Genomic DNA, 17,217 nt, shown 5'->3' on the forward strand with positions numbered 1-17,217 from the left:
GGTATGGGAATTGAACCGTGCTGCTGGCCTGCTTGGTCTGCTTTAAAAGCCAGCGATTTAGCCCAGTGTGCTAAACCAGCCCTTTGAGAACATGTCGGCTCTCTGTGGAGCAAGCCAGTCTGTCCATTGCCCCGTTCTATCCCCAAATCCCTGTCGGTTATTTCTCTCCGTGCCTGTCCAATTTCTTATTGAAATCCTTCCGTCATCTCTGCATCTCCTCCCCTCATAGGCAGTAGGTTCCAGGTTGTTACCACTCCCTTTCCTTGTACACAAGGCTGCTCGAGCACAGAGGAGTCTATTTGGCCCATTTTTCCCGTGCCAGCTCTTTGTACAGTGACCCATTTAACCCCGTAGTTAGACTATTTTGTTTTCTTTTTCAGAATGTACCAAATTCCCTTTTGGAAATTACAGTCCAATGAGATTCTGGCACCATGTATGGACAGTGCATTCCAAATCACAACAACTCTCCGTGCTTTACAATAAATAATTGTGCCTATGGTGTGTCTGGAGTTTAACAGAGTATTCGAAATGGTGTCAATGAAGTGGTTATTACACAAAATTAAGACTCAACCTTCATCAATAAATTGGTGAGGACACCAAGTGTAATATATCCTCGTTTGTGGACAATTAGAACAAATGTACATTTCTATGAAACTTCTCACTTCCACTGGACCTCCTAAAGTGTTTTAAAGCCAATGGAGTTGTCGTCTTTAAAATCTTTCCTACTTTGAGACTGTGAAGAAAACAACTTTACAACTCTGTTTCGATAAAAATAACTTTGTCTTTATTGACCAAAGTCTGCAGGCAGTATGGCTACAGTTTGAAGAGAGAGAGAGCAGTTAAAGCAAAACTGCTCATTCCTTCTCAAGCTCGCAAAGACATGGAGAAAACGTTCAATATTTATACAAAAGCTGTATAATTTTACAAAAACAGACCTTGTTCAAAAATGTAATCAGTAGTGAGAGATCAGTAGTAAGGAATCAATACAGTCATAACTTCTGACCAAACATGTTGTCATGGAAAGACCCTGACTCGGCTTATTTGCAGTATTTTGTCTTTAGAGGGTTTAAGACGTGGTCCTATTTTGCTTTTACCTCTGCCCTCATGATGCCTTGACACAGATGGACCTAGGTCATGAGGAGGTTGTGTTATTAGGACATTCCTAGATCGTGACTTTGTTATCAGGTTTTACTAGGCACTATTTTCCCTCTTCTGGCCTTGTATGATACGATTATGTGGATTCTTAGCTTTGTCTAGTTTGTCAGGGTCTGGTCTTGGCAATAGCTGACACAGCTTTCTTATACATGGTTACATAAGTTGGCTATTTTTCCCACCATGCTATTGCTGAGTTTGTACACTTTCACAGAGTACTTTTGAAACATATTCACTGTTGTAATGTAGGAAGCTGGAAGTGCGCATGTGTACTCACATTTAGTTTTAAAATTGTTATTTTCATTATAAAAAATAAATTTAGAGTACCCAATTCAGTTTTTCCAATTTAGCGTGGCCAATCCACCTACCCTGCACATCATTGTGATGTGGGGGTGAGACCAACAAAACCACGGGAAGAATGTGCAAACTCCACACGGCAGTGATGCAGGGTGGGGATCGAACCTAGGACCTCGGTGCCGTGAGGCAGCAGTGCTAACCATTGTGCCACCTTGTTGCCCGTAAATTATTATTTTCAAAGTGTATTCACAGGCCTTAGTAATAAGGTCAAGGAAGCCATTTTATACCTCTAACATGTGCTTTCTGCAGCCATTTCGCCTTCTGTACCTTTTCTATATTAACTATGTATTGATTTCATCGCAAAAAAACAATAATGAAATTCAAGTTTATTCAAAAGTGAATATTGATTATGATTAGTGAATTGTTGTATTGGGTAATTATACTGCAAAGATTAGATCTTTATTTTTAAAAATAACACGATCAACCAAAATGTTTCGAGAAACTGCAGAGCTATCAGAATTTGTTTGAAAAAATAAATTACTTGATAATTTCGAGAAGTTACGAGATGTGGTGATAATAATAGTAATCACTTATTATCACAAGTAGGCTTCAATGAAGTTACTGTGAAAAGCCCCTAGATGCCACATTCCGGCACCTGTTCAGGGAGGCTGGTACGGGAATTGAACTCGCGCTGCTGGCCTTGTTCTGCATTACAAGCCAGCTGTTTAGCCCACTGTGCTAAGCCAGCCCCTGATAAGCCTGTATATAATATTACATGTACTCAGCAGTGTGACCTCCCACCAGTAGTTGGCATCAGGCATCAGTCAGGTGACACTGGCTACCAGCAGAAGGTTGTCAGGCGTACACAAAACCAGTCGCACATAAGGGTAGTTCCAAGAGAGTCTAATGTAGCTCTGTGATAACAGTCTGTGTAGCATTCTGATCGTTACCTTACCACGTGTACATTAATAAATCATCGTTCTGGCTAATTCACCAGCAGTTCAGTAGAATCATTGCAAGACAAGAACACAGAACACAACACGAGACACCATATTCTGCCAAGAATATGTGCGCTAGGCATTGGAGTAATGGTATTGTTACTGGGCGAGTAAACCGGAGACCCAGGTTAATGCTCTGGGGATCAGAGATCGAATCTGCCTATGACAGATGCTGAAATTGAATAAAAGTCTCGAATTAAAAGTCTAATGATAACACTCTTGATTGTTGTGAAAACTCACCTGGTTCACTAAAATCCTTCAAGAAATCCGCTCTCCTTATGTGGCCTGGCCTACACGTGACTCCAGATCCACAGCAATGTTGTGGTTGATTTGCAAGTGCCCTCTGAAATAGCCTCACAAGACACGCAGTTCAAGGGCAATTGGAATGAACAGAAAATGCTGGCCCCGCCAGTGACCCGCACCTCCCAGAAATGAATAATTTTTAAGAAGGCTCATTGTTCAATCTTAAGGCGAGTAAGAAACTGTCTCTTTGATTGGAATTGATTTATTGTCACGTGTACCGTGGTACAGTGAAAGGTATTGTTCTGTGTACAGTCCAGACAGATCGTTCCATACATGAAAAAACAAAGTGCGGATCTTGGCAGTTTGCTCAGTTCACAAAATCTACGTCTACAAAGCCATTAAATTCTTAAGATTTTAATCAGCCTCCGAAACATATCCAGACAGCTCATATAGACAGACACAAACGATACTGTAACTGAATTAGAGGAAATGGCAGAGATTTAACTGAACCACATTTTTGAAAAATTCGGCCTTAATGACAGAGAAACAGGAAAAGCCACTCGGGGTGATGAGGAAATCCAGGCTCAGTGCAGATTTGCTGTCACCCCTCCTTTCTTATACATGAACGGTATTTAGGCTGCAGAATGTCTCACACCAAAACACAGAGGGGTCAAATCTAAGCAACACACAATTCTCAATTCACTTCCATTTAACTCTATTTGACTTTGTTTAAAAGCTGACTGTGGTCAAACTGAACAAAGATTCATGCGACTTCTGTTACCCAGTGAAACGCTTTCTTTTCTTGGTCAGTCATGTTTGCAATTTAATTCAATGGTGTATATTTCAGAGTTTATTCAGGGTGAAGATTCGAGATCTATTCAATTCAAAATGAAGTCATATATAACAAATAAATATACTGATGTTCAACATAGAATAATTAAACAAATAGTGAGTAAAATTTATGGAAATTTTCTACAGGATGATAAGAATTATGCATTAATGATTCAACAGAGAGCATTGTCCCATTAGATATTTGCTGAACAAATGCTAAAGTTCAATATCTTATGGTCTTACAAGTTGAGACCATTGGGTACTGTGCTTCCAGCTGTTTCTGTAGCATGGAGGTTATCACATTCACCTAATGCGCAAAAGGTGCCTGGTCCGAAACTGGCAGAAGCATTTAATGCTTCTCATTTAGGATGTGGAGATGCCAGCGTTGGACTGGGGTGGGCACAGTAAGAAGTCTTACAACACCAGGTTAAAGTCCAACAGGTTTGTTTAGAATCACTAGCTTTCGGAGTGCAGCTCCTTCCTCAGGTGAATGAAGATGTGGGTTCCACAAACACACATGTAGAAAAATTCAATGATGCCAAATGGTACTTTGAATACGAGTCTTTGCGGGTAATTAAGTCTTTACAGGTCCAGACGGTGCAATAAGATAGAGGGATAATCACAGGTTAAAGAGGTGTGAATTGTCTCAAGCCAGGACAGTTGGTAGGATTTCGCAAGCACATATAATGTAACATGAATCCAGGGTCCCAGTTGAGGCCAGACTCATGTATGTTGTGCTTGGCTATCAGTTTCTGTTCGGCCATTCTGTGTTGTTGCGCGTCCTGAAGGCCGAACGCTTACCCGAAGATCAGAGGCTGAATGCCCTTGACTGCTGAAGTGTTCCCCGACTGGAAGGGAACATTCCTGCCTGGCGATTGTTGCACAATGTCCATTCATTCGTGTTGCAGCATCTGCATGGCCTCGCCAATGTACCATGCCTCAGGACATCCTTTGCTGCAGCGTATGAAGTACATAATGTTGGCCAAGTCGCACCATTACACGTGTTGGTGATACCCATGTTGATGATCTGGCACGTCTTGCAGAGGTTACCATGGCAGGGTTGTGTGGTGTCATGATAGCTATTCTGAATGCTGGGTAGTTTGCTGCAATCAATGGTCTGTTTGAGGTTGCGTGGTTGTTTAGAGGCAAGCAGTGTTGATGACCTTGGCAAGATGTTCGTATTCATCGATGACGTGTTGAAGGCTGCGAAGAAGATGTCGTAGTTTCTCCGCTCCGGGGAATTCATCAGGTGAATGAGGCACCGGGAGTTTTTCCACAGACCCCAAGAGGCCTACAGCGAACCCAATGAGACAACCAATGAATCGGAACAGCAGACCGAGAGATCTGTGGGACTGGAAGATCCAGCCAGCAGGAAGGACTGGAAAACCTCACCCATTAAAACAATCCGATCAGCTGATTCTACAGCTCCTCTTCCACTAAACCACTCAGTAAAACTGCCTCGAAGACCTTTCTTCCAAATTCTGAACTCACATCTTTCTCCTCGTTTCCTGCTGTCTCCCATCATGCTCTCTCAGCGCTCATCTTGTCTGTGAAACTTACCCTTTGCTCCTTTGACCCAATTCTCACTAAACTGTTTAACATCGAACTTCCACAATCATATAATTTACAGTGCAGAACAGGTCATTCGGCACATCAAGGCTGCACTGGCCCTTGGAAAGAGCACCCTTCTCAAGCTGACACCTCCACCCTATGCCCATAACCCAATAACCCCACTTAACCCTTTTGGACACAAAGAGCAATTTAGCATGGCCACTCCACCAAACCTGCACATCTTTGGACTGGGGGAAAACCGAGCACCCGGAGTAAACCCACGCAGACACGAGGAGAATGTGCAGACTCCGCACAGACAGTGACCCAAGCGGGAATCGAACCTGGGACAGTGGAGCTGTGAAACAACTGTGCTAACCACTGTGCTACTGTGCAGCTCCTGATTTATTGGATTCAAGTTCAAATACAAGCCACGATGAAGCATCTGCCTTGGTGGGGTTTGAACCTGCATTCTCAGAGAATTGTGCTGGGTCTCAGGATTACTCATCCAGTGACAATACCATTACACCATCACCTCCCCAGTCAAGCACTTTGCAGAGCTCGTCCGGCATATGAAGCCGGGACCTCTCCAATTTTGGAAACCCCCTCAGCGAAAATCATACCCCACGGTTTCGACGGTATCTCCATGGAGTCAGTGTCTTTGTCCGTTTCCTCTTTGACAATCAAGTGAAGCTTGGTCCTCACACAGAACATGTGTCTGGTTTCTCCCCTTAGTGAATGGTGTGGTGTTTTTTCAGGCTGTAACTGGTTAAAGCTCTTTCCACAGTCAGTTCACTGGAACACTCTCATTCGGGTGCGTGTGTGTCTCGGTGCTTTTCCAGTCACACTGATGTTTTAAATATTTTCCCACAAACAGAACAAACATTTTTCTTTCCACATTTATAGTCAGGATATTCAGGTCCTGATCAATTGAATGACACTGTCGGATCTTAATGTGATATTTTGTTTGTGTTTCCTGTCTGAAAATCTTCTCCTAATGCCCTGGAAAAGGAGCTTACAAAGGCCACACTATCAGTACAGGATAGAAATTCAGAACAGACAATTCCAGTTTCTGGGGAACATTTTGTTTCTCTCTTCTGTCCCCAAAGCTGTAAATCCCCGTCCCACACACTCTCCTCCCTGGGCTGAAATCCAAATAAAGTATTCGATCATTATTTCTGTATCCTTTTACCAAAGTTATATAATTAGAGGTAAGAATACCGGGCAGCACGGTAGCCTTGTGGATAGCACAAATGCTTCACAGCTCCAGGGTCCCAGGTTCGATTCCGGCTTGGGTCACTGTCTGTGCGGAGTCTGCACATCCTCCCCGTGTGTGCGTGGGTTTTCTCCGGGTGCTCCGGTTTCCTCCCACAGTCCAAAGATGTGCGGGTTAGGTGGATTGGCCATGCTAAATTGCCCATAGTGTCCAAAATTGCCCTTAGTGTAAGGTGGGGTTACTGGGTTATGGGGATACGGTGGAGGTGTGGACCTTGGGTAGGGTGCTCTTTCCAAGAGCTGGTGCAGACTCGATGGGCCGAATGGCCTCCTTCTGCACTGTAAATTCTATGAAATATGCTTTATAAGTCACTTCATTCATGACTTGTGACAGACATTAATCTGAATCACCCTGACTGACCAATTAGAATAACAGAGGTGAACCTTGTGTCCAGAACTGACTGTGGAGATTTGATGAACAATCGTGAAGGTCGTTCCTCCAAATCTTCCAGGGTTTCATTTGTTCTTCCTCTCCCTCTCGAACTAAGTTATACCGGATATCAGACTCAGGGCCCATTCTGGTTCTCTTCCTGCTGACTAAATAACTTCAATCAAATATGGAGAAGACTGAATCCACTGTTTGGTCCCTGTTCCAATCTCCATTCCTGACATACCGACTCTATTCGTCTCCCTGGCAACAGTCTGAGACTTAGCCAGTCTCTTTGTAAACTTGATTTCATACTTGATCCAATATGAGCTTCTGACCTCATAGAATTTAATGCAGAAGGTGGCCATTCGGCCCATCGAGTCTTCACCGGCCCTTGGAAAGAGCTCCCGAGCTCAGCCCACACCTCCACCTATCCCCGTAACCCCCGCTAACCTTTTTTAGATACTAAGGCAATTTACCATCGTCACCTCCCGATTTGACAATTCCATTACACACCTGGCTGCTCTCCCACATTCTACCTCGGGAAGCTTAAAGCCATCCAAAAGTCTGCTACCCATGTCTTAATTCACAGCAATTTCCTTTCCCCTATGATCCCTGTGCTCCGAGACTTGCATTCGCTCCCAGTCAATTCTCACCCTTGTTTTCAAATCCCTCCATGGCCTCGTCTCTCCCTGTGTCTGTCATCTCCTCCAGCCCCACAACCCCCTGAGATATCTGCACAGCTCTGATCCTGGACTCTTGCACACCCTCGATTCTAATTACTCCGCCATGGTTTTAAGTTCCCTCGGCCCCAAGCACTGAATTCCCTCCCTAAATCTCCCCGTCTCCACCTCACTCACCTCCTTTCAGACTCTTTAAAACTCATCTCTTTGACCAAGTTTTTGGTCACCTGCCCTAATATCTCCTTTTGTGTCTGGGTGTCTCACTTTGTTTTATAATGTTGCTGTGAAGTTGACTGGGATGATTTCTGATGTTAATGGTGTTATATAAATAGAAGTTGTTGTTGTTGACTGTAACCCTGACCTCCTGCTTTACAATATCCCATTGGTTTCACAACTAACTCGATCTCTAATGTTTTGCGGGTTTGCAGCCTCTATAAAGACGGCGGCCGTTAACTCAGGCCTGTCACTGGGAGCAGGCCGCAGCTGTCCCCCCCGCTCGATGCAAACCCGGGCCCGGAAACTTCTTATTGGGGTTTGGCGCCTCCTCCGGCTCTCAGTGAATCCTCCGGGCCGAGTCCAGCATCGGCACTGCGCATGCTCCAGCGCACAATGCCCTGGGAATGATTGACGACAGCTTTCGTCCAATAGGAAAAGAGGGGCGTGACTGGGCGGGGCGGCTGGTCCTCCAACCAATCGGAGTGAATGAAGGGCGGGGCTGAGCCCGGTCTCCCACGTGACTACGAGCATGCGCAGTGCCGATGATAGCTCAGGATTCAGGTGGTCGGGTGGAAATCCGTCGCCGGTCAGATCCCGCTCGGTGAGTCATGAGGGAGGAATGGGGCCGGCGGATGGGTCGGGAGGCTTCATAAACCCTCCGTGTCGGCCCCAAACCCCGAATACGAAGCTTGGATGCAGCAGTTGAACCGGCGAAAGCTGCTCGGGCTTTTCCCCGAGACAGGCCCGGGTGGACGAAGTGTGCGGCTCGGCGCATGCGTAGTGAGTGGGAGCCCCGGGTTTTGCTCGGAGGGAGTGAGCTCAGATTTACCTGAGTGATATCTGTACGCGCCGGGGTTAAATTACAAAACTAGATTACACAAAAGAGTCAGAGACACGATGACACAGAGAATAGCATTCAGCCCATTGAGTCCATGCTAGCTCTCTGGGGCAATCCAGTCAGTGCCATTCTCCTGCTCAATCCCTGTATGCTCACAGATTTATTTCCCTCAGATGTCTATCCAATTTCCTTTTGAAATCAAATGATTTATGTGTCTATTTTCAAACTCCCTCATAGGCAGCAAGTATCAGGTCATTGCCGCTCGCTGTGTAAAAACATATCTCATATCACCTCATATGTCCTGTACCTTTTACATACAAACTCGGAACAGGCCATTTGGCCCCTCGAGCCTGCTCACCATTCAATAAGATTGCGGCTGATCTCATTTTAACCTCAACTCCACATTCCTGCCTACCCCGATAACCTTTCACCCCTTTGCTCATCAAGAATCTATCCAGCTCTGCCTTAAAAATATTAAGGACTCTACTTCCACTGCCTTTTAAGGACGTGATTTCCAAAGTCTTACAACCCTCAAGAGAATAAAAAGTCCTCATCTCCATCTGAAATGGGTGACTCCTTATTTTGAAACAGTGAAGCCCTCATTCTCGATTCTCCCACAAGAGGAAACATCCTCTCCACATCCAACTTGTCAACCCTCAGGATCTGATATAATACAATCCAGGTTTTACCCAAAACTTTAAATCTGTGTCCCATCTACGATCAGTAAATGGAAACAGAGTTTCTTTGTCCACCTGATGGAAATCTGGCATAATCTTGTGTACCTGAATCAAATCTCCCCTCAACCTCCTTTGCTGGAACCATTCTGGTAAATTTCCTCTGCACCTTCTCCAAGAACCTTCACATTCTTCCTGAAGAGTGGTGACCAGAGCTTTATAAAGATTCATAGAATAGAATTAGTACCATAGAATTCCTTCAGTGCAAAAGTGGGCCATTCGGCCCATCGGGTCTGCTCTCATTCTCTGAAAGGTCACCCTGCCTAGGCCCACACCCCCACCCTGTCCCTGTAACCCCATAGGTCCACCTAATCTGCACATCCCTGGACACTAACGGGCAATTTATCTAGACCAATCCACCTAACTTGCCCTTCTTTGGACTGTTGGAGGAAACCTGGGCATCGGGTGGGAACCCACACAGACATGGGGAGAAAGTGCAAACTCCACACAGACCGTCACCAAGGCCGGAATTGAACCCGGGTCCCCGGCACTGTGAGGCAGCAGTGCTAATCACTGTGTCACCAGAAGCATAGTTTCAGGATCAGTATTTCTATTTATGAAGCTCAAGGTCAAATATACTTTGCCAACTACTCTCTTAATATGTCTTGTAGATATACAAAATCCCTCTTCACCTCTTTCTCTCGCCTCCCAAAGAGGTCAATTGGGTTTTATAACAATCCTGCCATTTTCATGGTCACTTTTTCCCAGAGCCGGCCCCACAAGTGACCAGATTCATTCAGCTCAATTTCAAATCTGCCTTTGTGTTTTTGTGGGTTCTCTCACTCCCTATTTTCTGTTTTTAAATCAGTTTCACAGGTGTTAGAAGGGGACGCTTCAAAGTCCGGAAACTCAAACCAAACATCACATCAGGATCTGACAAGAGTCCTCTATTTATCATATCCTGAATATCAGCGGATTTCGAACATGGAAGGAAAAAGCATCACTCGCAGTGGGGAGAAACCGTTCTTGATTTGTGTGTGTGGACGAGGATTCGCTCTGTCATCAGGCCTCACAAGCCACAAATGCAGTCACACTGAGGAGAAACCGTGGAAATGTCCGGACTGTGGGAAAGGATTCACTGTCCCATCCAAGCTGGAAACACATCAACGCAGTCACACTGGAGAGAGACCATTCACCTGCTCAGAGTATGGGGAGGGATTCACTCAGTCATCCACTTTTTCCACACACCAGCGAGTTCACACTGGGGAGAGGCCATTCACCTGCTCAGAGTGTGGGAAGAGATTTACTTTTTCAGTCCACCTGCTGAGTCACCAGCGAATTCACACTGATGAGAGACCGTTTCATTGTGCAGACTGCAGGAAGTGCTATAAACGTTCTGGGGAACTGATTCGCCATCAACGTGTTCACACTGACGAGAGACCGTTCAGGTGCTCTCACTGCGGGACTGGGTTCAGGCAATCATCTGACCTCACTGTACATCAGCGAAGTCACACTGGGGAGACACCATTTGCCTGCTCCCAGTGTGGGAAGGGATTCACGCGATCATCTAACCTGCAGAGGCACCAGCGAATTCACACTGGAGAGAGGCCATTCACCTGCTCAAAGTGTGGGAAGGGATTCACGCGATCATCTGACCTGCAGAGGCATCAGCGAATTCACACAGGAGAGAGGCCATTCACCTGCTCCAAGTGTGGGAATGTATTCACCACTTCATCCCATCTCCTGAGACACCAACAAGGCCACAAGTAACTGCAGTGATTGGATTTTGCTGTTCCTCACATTCAGGACTGAACCATGTTCATTTGGGTCTTTGCTCATTTACAGGGGCTAATATTCTGGTTAGAAGTCAAATTAATTAATTTGTGTTAAACGTGCAGTGTTGCAACATTTTAATATCTCTGACACAAGTTATTCCTTTTGAAGTACTCTAGCTCTCCCCTGTCTCTTCCATCCTCACCGCCAACAAGAAGTGTGAGGAGCTTTTGGAGCTTCTTTGTGACTGAGATTGAGTAAATCTGATCAGCTGCCTCTGCTGCTTCCCTCCGTTCTACGAGCCCACCGGACCAAACTGTCTCTAAATTTCATCCTTTCCCGAGCCCTGAACCCACTTCTTTCTCTAGTTTCTCTTCCATCTCCCCTCATGCCCTCTCAGAGCTCATCTTGTCCATGAGACCAGCTCCTGCTCCATCGACCCAATTCCCACTGAGCTACTGATCAGCCAACTGTCCATGGATATTGTCAACATTTCTCTCTCTTCAGGTACTGAGCATCTGTCCTTCAAATCTGCCATCATCACCCCCTCCTCAATAAAACAAATCCTTGACCCTGCCATCCTTACAAATTACTGCCCCATCCCTCTCCTCTCCAAACTATTTGATCATGTTGTCACCTCCCAAATCCTTGCCCATCTTCCCCAGAACTCCCATGTTTGAATCCCTTCAATCTGCCTGTCACAGTAGTGAAATACAGGAGACAAACCAAATCTTTCTCAGAGAGAAGACAGACAATCTGGGAGCTTGGATGCAAGGGTGGCACGGTAGCACAGTGGGTAGCACTGTTGCTACACAACGCCAGGGTCCTGGGTTTGATTCCCGGCTTGGGTCACTGTCTGTGCGGAGTCTGCACGTTCTCCCCGTGTCTGCGTGGGTTTCTTCTGGGTGCTCCGCTTTCCTCCCACAGTCCAAAGATGTGCAGGTTAGGTGGATTGACTATGCTGTATTGCCCTTCGTGTCCAGAAATGTTCGGTGGGGTTACGGGGATAAGGTGGAGGTGTGGGCTGAAGTAGGATGCTCTTTCCAAGCGCTGGTACAGACCTGATGGGCCGAATGGCCTCCTTCTGCACTGTAAATTCTCTAATTCTATGAGATGAGATTATCCTTTCTGAGCTCCAGCCAGGTGATGTTAAACACTCAGGCGGGAAAGGCAAAAATCTACAACGTGTTTAAAACAGCTGATTTATTTCACCAATATCGAGAATGTTAACTCCAGTCCCTTACAGAGGTTATTATTTCAATCTAAACCCCTCGGTCATTGATCTCTCTAGTCATAGAATTAGAATCATACATTATTCAATTTACAATGCAGAAGGAGGCCATTCGGCCCATCGAGTCTGCACCAGCCCTTAAGCCCACACCTCCAGCTGTTCCCACAACTCAGTACCCCCACCTAACCTTTTTGGACACAAGGGCAATTTAGCATGGCCAATCCACCTAACCTGCACATCTAATCATCGCCCCTTGACATTCACTGGCATTACAATTGCAGAATACCCCACAATCAACATCCTGGGGGTGCTATTGATCAGAAACTGAACTGGACAAACCACATTAATACTACCAGGCTACCAGGGCAGGTCAAAGGCTAGGAATCCTAAGGCGAGTAACTCACCTCCTGACCCCCCCCCCCCCCCCCCAAAGCCTGTCCATCATCTGCAAGGCACAAGTCAGGCGTGGAATGGAATACTCTCCATTTGCCTGGATGAGTGCAGCTCCAACAGCACTCAAGAGGCTCAACATCATCCAGACAAATCGGCTCGCTTGATTGCTCCTCCGTCCACAAACATCAACCATCCATCACTGACAAACTGTGGCAGCCGTGTGTACCATCTACATAATTTTGTATACAAAATTATGAGGGGCATAGACAGAGTGGATAGTCAGAGGCTTTTCCCCAGGGTAGAGGGGTCAATTACTAGGGGGCATAGGTTTAAGGTGAGAGGGGCAAAGTTTAGAGTAGATGTACGAGGCAAGTTTTTTACGCAGAGGGTAGTGGGTGCCTGGAACTCACTACCGGAGGAGGTAGTGGAAGCAGGGACGATAGGGACATTTAAGGGGCATCTTGACAAATATATGAATAGGATGGGAATAGAAGGATACGGACCCAGGAAGTGTAGAAGATTGTAGTTTAGTCGGGCAGTATGGTCGGCATGGGCTTGGAGGGCCGAAGGGCCTGTTCCTGTGCTGTACATTTCTTTGTTCTTTGTACAAGATGCACTGCAGTAACTCACCAATGTTCCTTCGTCTGCACCTTCCAAATCCATGACCACTATCATCCAGAAGGCCAAGAGCAGCAGATCACTGGGAACCCTATCACCTGGAGGCTCCCTCCAAGTCACTCACCACCCTGACTGGGAAATATATCACCGTTCCTTTGCTGTCTCTGGGACAAAATCCTGGAACTCCCTCCCTAACAGCACAGTGGGTGTACCTACACCTGAAGGACTGCAGCGGTTCAAGAAGTAAACTCCCCACCACGTTCTGAAGGGCATTGAGGGATGGGCAATAAATGCTGGCCTAACCAGTGAAGCCCACATCCCATAAATAAATTCAAAAAATCTACAGCTTTCTTTCTCACTGCCAAAAGGAGGACCGTAAATGACTTAATCCTGTCCCCATGTTAAAGTCTAAAGCATTGATAGAGAACTCAAGAAGCATGGAATCATGTCCTGGGAAATCTAGAATCCCACTGGAAATACCCCACCAATCACAAACATACCTCTCGACCACTGTCCTTTGCTTCCTGCTGCTCCAGCTGATTCACTTCCTGCACTTGTGATTGTTCTGGACATGAGAAGTATCCTGGTTTTCCCACGTGGAACAGGCAGGAATCCCAGCCAGGTCTTTAGTTATTTGATTTGTTGACTTAAGCAAAATAAACTTAAGATTAAAATAAATAAAGATTCATCAGCTTCTCCCCAATCAGCTTCTTCCATTGAGCTGAAGTCACCTTCCTTTTATCAGGAATTCACTGAAATGTTTTTGTTCATTGTTTTTTCAAATAAATTTAAAGTACCCAATTATTTTTTTCCAATTAAGGGGTAATTTAGCGTGGCCAATTCACCTACCGGCACATCTTTGGGTTGTGGGGGTAAAACATACGCAGACACAGGGAGAATGTACAAACTCCACATGGACAGTGACCCGGGGCTTGCATCGAAACCAGGTCCTCAGCACCTTCACGCAGCAGTGCTAATCAATGTTTTTGTTCACTGTTAATATCTAAACCTCTCAAATGATTAATGACTGAAAAATTCAGACGTCTTCACTCTTACAATGCGAACTTCATCTTTTTTTTGAAATATATTTTATTGAAAATTTTCGATCACAATATTTTTCCCCTTACAAAACATTTAAAAAAAAAGAAAATTTAACAGTGCATGTAACATAGTAACCACAGTCTAATAACAAGTCGCTAACCAACATGGTGAACTAATCATTTAACATAAAATAAAACTTCCCCCCCCCCCTCCCCCACCCCCTGGGTTGCTGCTGCTGGTCATCTATCTACCCTCTAACGTTCCCCTAGGTAGTCGAGGAATGGCTGCCACCGCCTGGCGAACCCTTGAGCCGATCCTCTCAGCGCAAACTTCGTCTGCTCCAGATTTATGAACCCTTCCATATCGTTTATCCAGGCCTCCAGTCCGGGTGGTTTCGCTTCCTTCCACATGAGTAAAATCCTACGCCGGGCTACTAGGGACGCAAAGGCCACGACATCGGCCTCTTTCGCCTCCTGCACTCCCGGCTCATCCGCAACTCCAAATAGAGCTAACCCCCAGCCTGGTTTGACCCGGACCTTCACCACCTTCGAAATCACTCCCGTCACTCCCTTCCAATACCCCTCCAGTGCCGGGCACGACCAAAACATATGTGCGTGGTTTGCCGGGCTTCCGCCGCACCTCCCACACTTGTCCTCCACTCCGAAGAACCTGCTCAACCTTTCTCCCACTTTGTGTGCTCTATGTAGCACCTTAAATTGAATCAGGCTAAGCCTGGCGCACGAGGAAGAGGAATTTACCCTGCTTAGGGCATCAGCACACATACCCTCCTCTATCTCCTCCCCGAGCTCTTCTTCCCACTTTCCTTTTAGTTCGCCCACCAGCTCCTCCCCCTCTTCTCTCATCTCTCGGTATATCTCTGACACCTTGCCCTCCCCGACCCACCCCCCCGAAAGCATTCTGTCCTGGATCCCCTGTGTCGGGAGCAATGGGAATTCCCTCACCTGTTGTCTTGTGAACGCCCTCACCTGCATATACCTAAAGAAGTTTCCCCGGGGCAGATTATACTTTTCCTCCAATGCTCCCAAACTCGCAAACGTCCCATCTATAAATAAATCTCCCACCCTCCTAATTCCTAACTGGTGCCAGCTCTGGAATCCTCCATCCATCCTCCCTGGGGCAAACCTGTGGTTGTTCCTGATTGGGGACCCCACCAGGGCTCCCCGCACACCTCTCTGTCGCCTCCATTGTCCCCAGATATTTAATGTTGCCGCCACCACTGGGTTTGTGGTAAACTTTTTTGGTGAGAGCGGTAGCGGCGCCGTCACCAGCGCCTCTAGACTCGTCCCTTTGCAGGACTTTCTCTCCAGTCTTTTCCACGCCGCTCCCTCTCCCTCCATCATCCATTTACGGATCATCGCCACATTGGCGGCCCAATAGTAGTCGCCCAAATTCGGCAGCGCCAATCCTCCTCTGTCTCTGCTACGTTGTAAGAACCCCCTCCTTACCCTCGGTACTTTCCCTGTCCACACGAAGCTCGTGATGCTCCTGTCTATTTTTTTTAAAGAAGGCCTTACCGATTAGTATAGGGAGACATTGGAATACAAATAAGAACCTCGGGAGGACCATCATCTTAATTGCCTGCACTCTGCCCGCCAACGACAGTGGCTGCATGTCCCACCTCTTGAAGTCCTCCTCCATTTGTTCTACCAATCGTGTCAGATTAAGTCTGTGCAAGGTTCCCCAGCTCCTGGCGATCTGAATCCCCAGGTATCGGAAGTTTCTTTCCACTTTCCTTAGAGGCAGGCCTTCTATCCCTCGACTCTGGTCCCCAGGGTGTATCACAAAAAGTTCACTCTTCCCCATGTTAAGCCTATATCCCGAGAAATCTCCGAACTCCCTCAATATCTGCATGACCTCTGTCATCCCCCCCACTGGGTCCGTCACATACAACAGTAGGTGATCCGCGTAGAGCGACACTCGGTGTTCTTCTCCCCCTCTAATCACCCCTCTCCATTTCCTGGAGTCTCTCAGCGCCATGGCCAGTGGTTCAATTGCCAACGCGAACAGCAATGGAGATAGCGGGCATCCCTGTCTTGTTCCTCTGTATAGTCGGAAATACTCCGATCTTTGCCGACCCGTGACCACACTTGCCATTGGGGCCCCATAGAGGAGTTTGACCCAGCTAATAAACCCGTCCCCGAACCCAAACCTCCTTAGCACCTCCCATAAGTACTCCCACTCCACCCTGTCAAATGCCTTCTCTGCATCCATTGCTGCCACTATCTCTGCCTCCCCCTCTGCTGGGGGCATCATTATCACCCCTAATAGCCGTTGCACGTTGACATTCAGTTGTCTCCCCTTTACGAACCCTGTCTGGTCTTCGTGCACCACCCCCGGGACTCAGTCCTCTATCCTCGATGCCAGTACCTTTGCCAGTAATTTGGCGTCCACATTCAAGAGTGAGATAGGTCTATAGGACCCGCACTGCAGCGGATCTTTATCCCGCTTCAAAATTAGCGATATCGTCGCCTCCGACATTGTCGGGGGTAGAGTCCCTCCTTCCCTGGCCTCGTTAAAAGTCCTCACCAACAGTGGGGCCAGCAGGTCCACATATTTTCTATAAAATTCCACCAGGAACCCATCTGGTCCAGGAGCCTTCCCTGCTTGCATATTCCCCAGCCCCTTAATAACCTCGTCCACCCCAATTGGTGCCCCCAGGCCTTCCATCTCCTGCTCCTCCACCCTCGGGAACCTCAATTGATCCAGAAACTGCCGCATCCCCTCTTTTCCCTCCGGGGGTTGGGACCTATACAATCCTTCGTAAAAGGTCTTAAACACCTCGTTTATCTTCCCTGCTCTCCGCACCGTAGCTCCCTTTTCGTCTCTAATTCCCCCTATCTCCCTCGCCGCTGTCCTCTTTCGCAGCTGATGGGCCAACAGGCGACTAGCTTTTTCCCCATACTCACGCCTCACCCCCTGTGCCTTCTTCCACAGCACCTCCGCCCTCCTGGTGGTCAGAAGGTCAAACTCCATCTGGAGTCGTCGCCTCTCCCTGTACAGTCCCTCCTCCGGGGCCTC

The 17,217-nt window shown here is 46.9% G+C and overlaps 2 protein-coding genes across 3 annotated transcripts in view; one reads left to right on the top strand and one right to left on the bottom strand.

Moving 5' to 3' along the window:
• Nucleotides 1-17,217, bottom strand: part of LOC140419119 (uncharacterized) — a 439,103-nt gene that overhangs the window by 160,028 nt on the left and 261,858 nt on the right. The window lies entirely within an intron of this gene.
• On the top strand, nucleotides 8,251-12,538 carry LOC140419127 (uncharacterized). 2 transcript variants are annotated; one of them, XM_072502897.1, is made up of 2 exons: nucleotides 8,251-8,390; nucleotides 9,991-12,538. In XM_072502897.1, exons 1-2 carry the CDS (start codon nucleotides 8,384-8,386, stop codon nucleotides 10,890-10,892), a joined length of 909 nt encoding a protein of 302 aa, XP_072358998.1. In that variant the 5' UTR covers nucleotides 8,251-8,383; the 3' UTR covers nucleotides 10,893-12,538. The 2 variants fall into 2 exon arrangements, with proteins under 2 accessions (XP_072358998.1, XP_072358997.1); XM_072502896.1 differs by having other exon boundaries at nucleotides 8,265-8,367.

Source organism: Scyliorhinus torazame, chromosome 5 (genome assembly GCF_047496885.1).
Source record: "Scyliorhinus torazame isolate Kashiwa2021f chromosome 5, sScyTor2.1, whole genome shotgun sequence".
NCBI lineage: Eukaryota > Metazoa > Chordata > Chondrichthyes > Carcharhiniformes > Scyliorhinidae > Scyliorhinus > Scyliorhinus torazame.

Excerpts from the sequence above, each read along its gene's own strand:
- LOC140419127 (XM_072502896.1), top strand. The coding sequence starts at position 8,304 with ATGCAGCAGTTGAACCGGCGAAAGCTGCTCGGGCTTTTCCCCGAGACA. Across the intron at positions 8,368-9,990 it reads GACAGGCCCGGGTGGACGAA|TTTCACAGGTGTTAGAAGGG; the intron begins GTGTGCGGCTCG and ends TTTTTAAATCAG.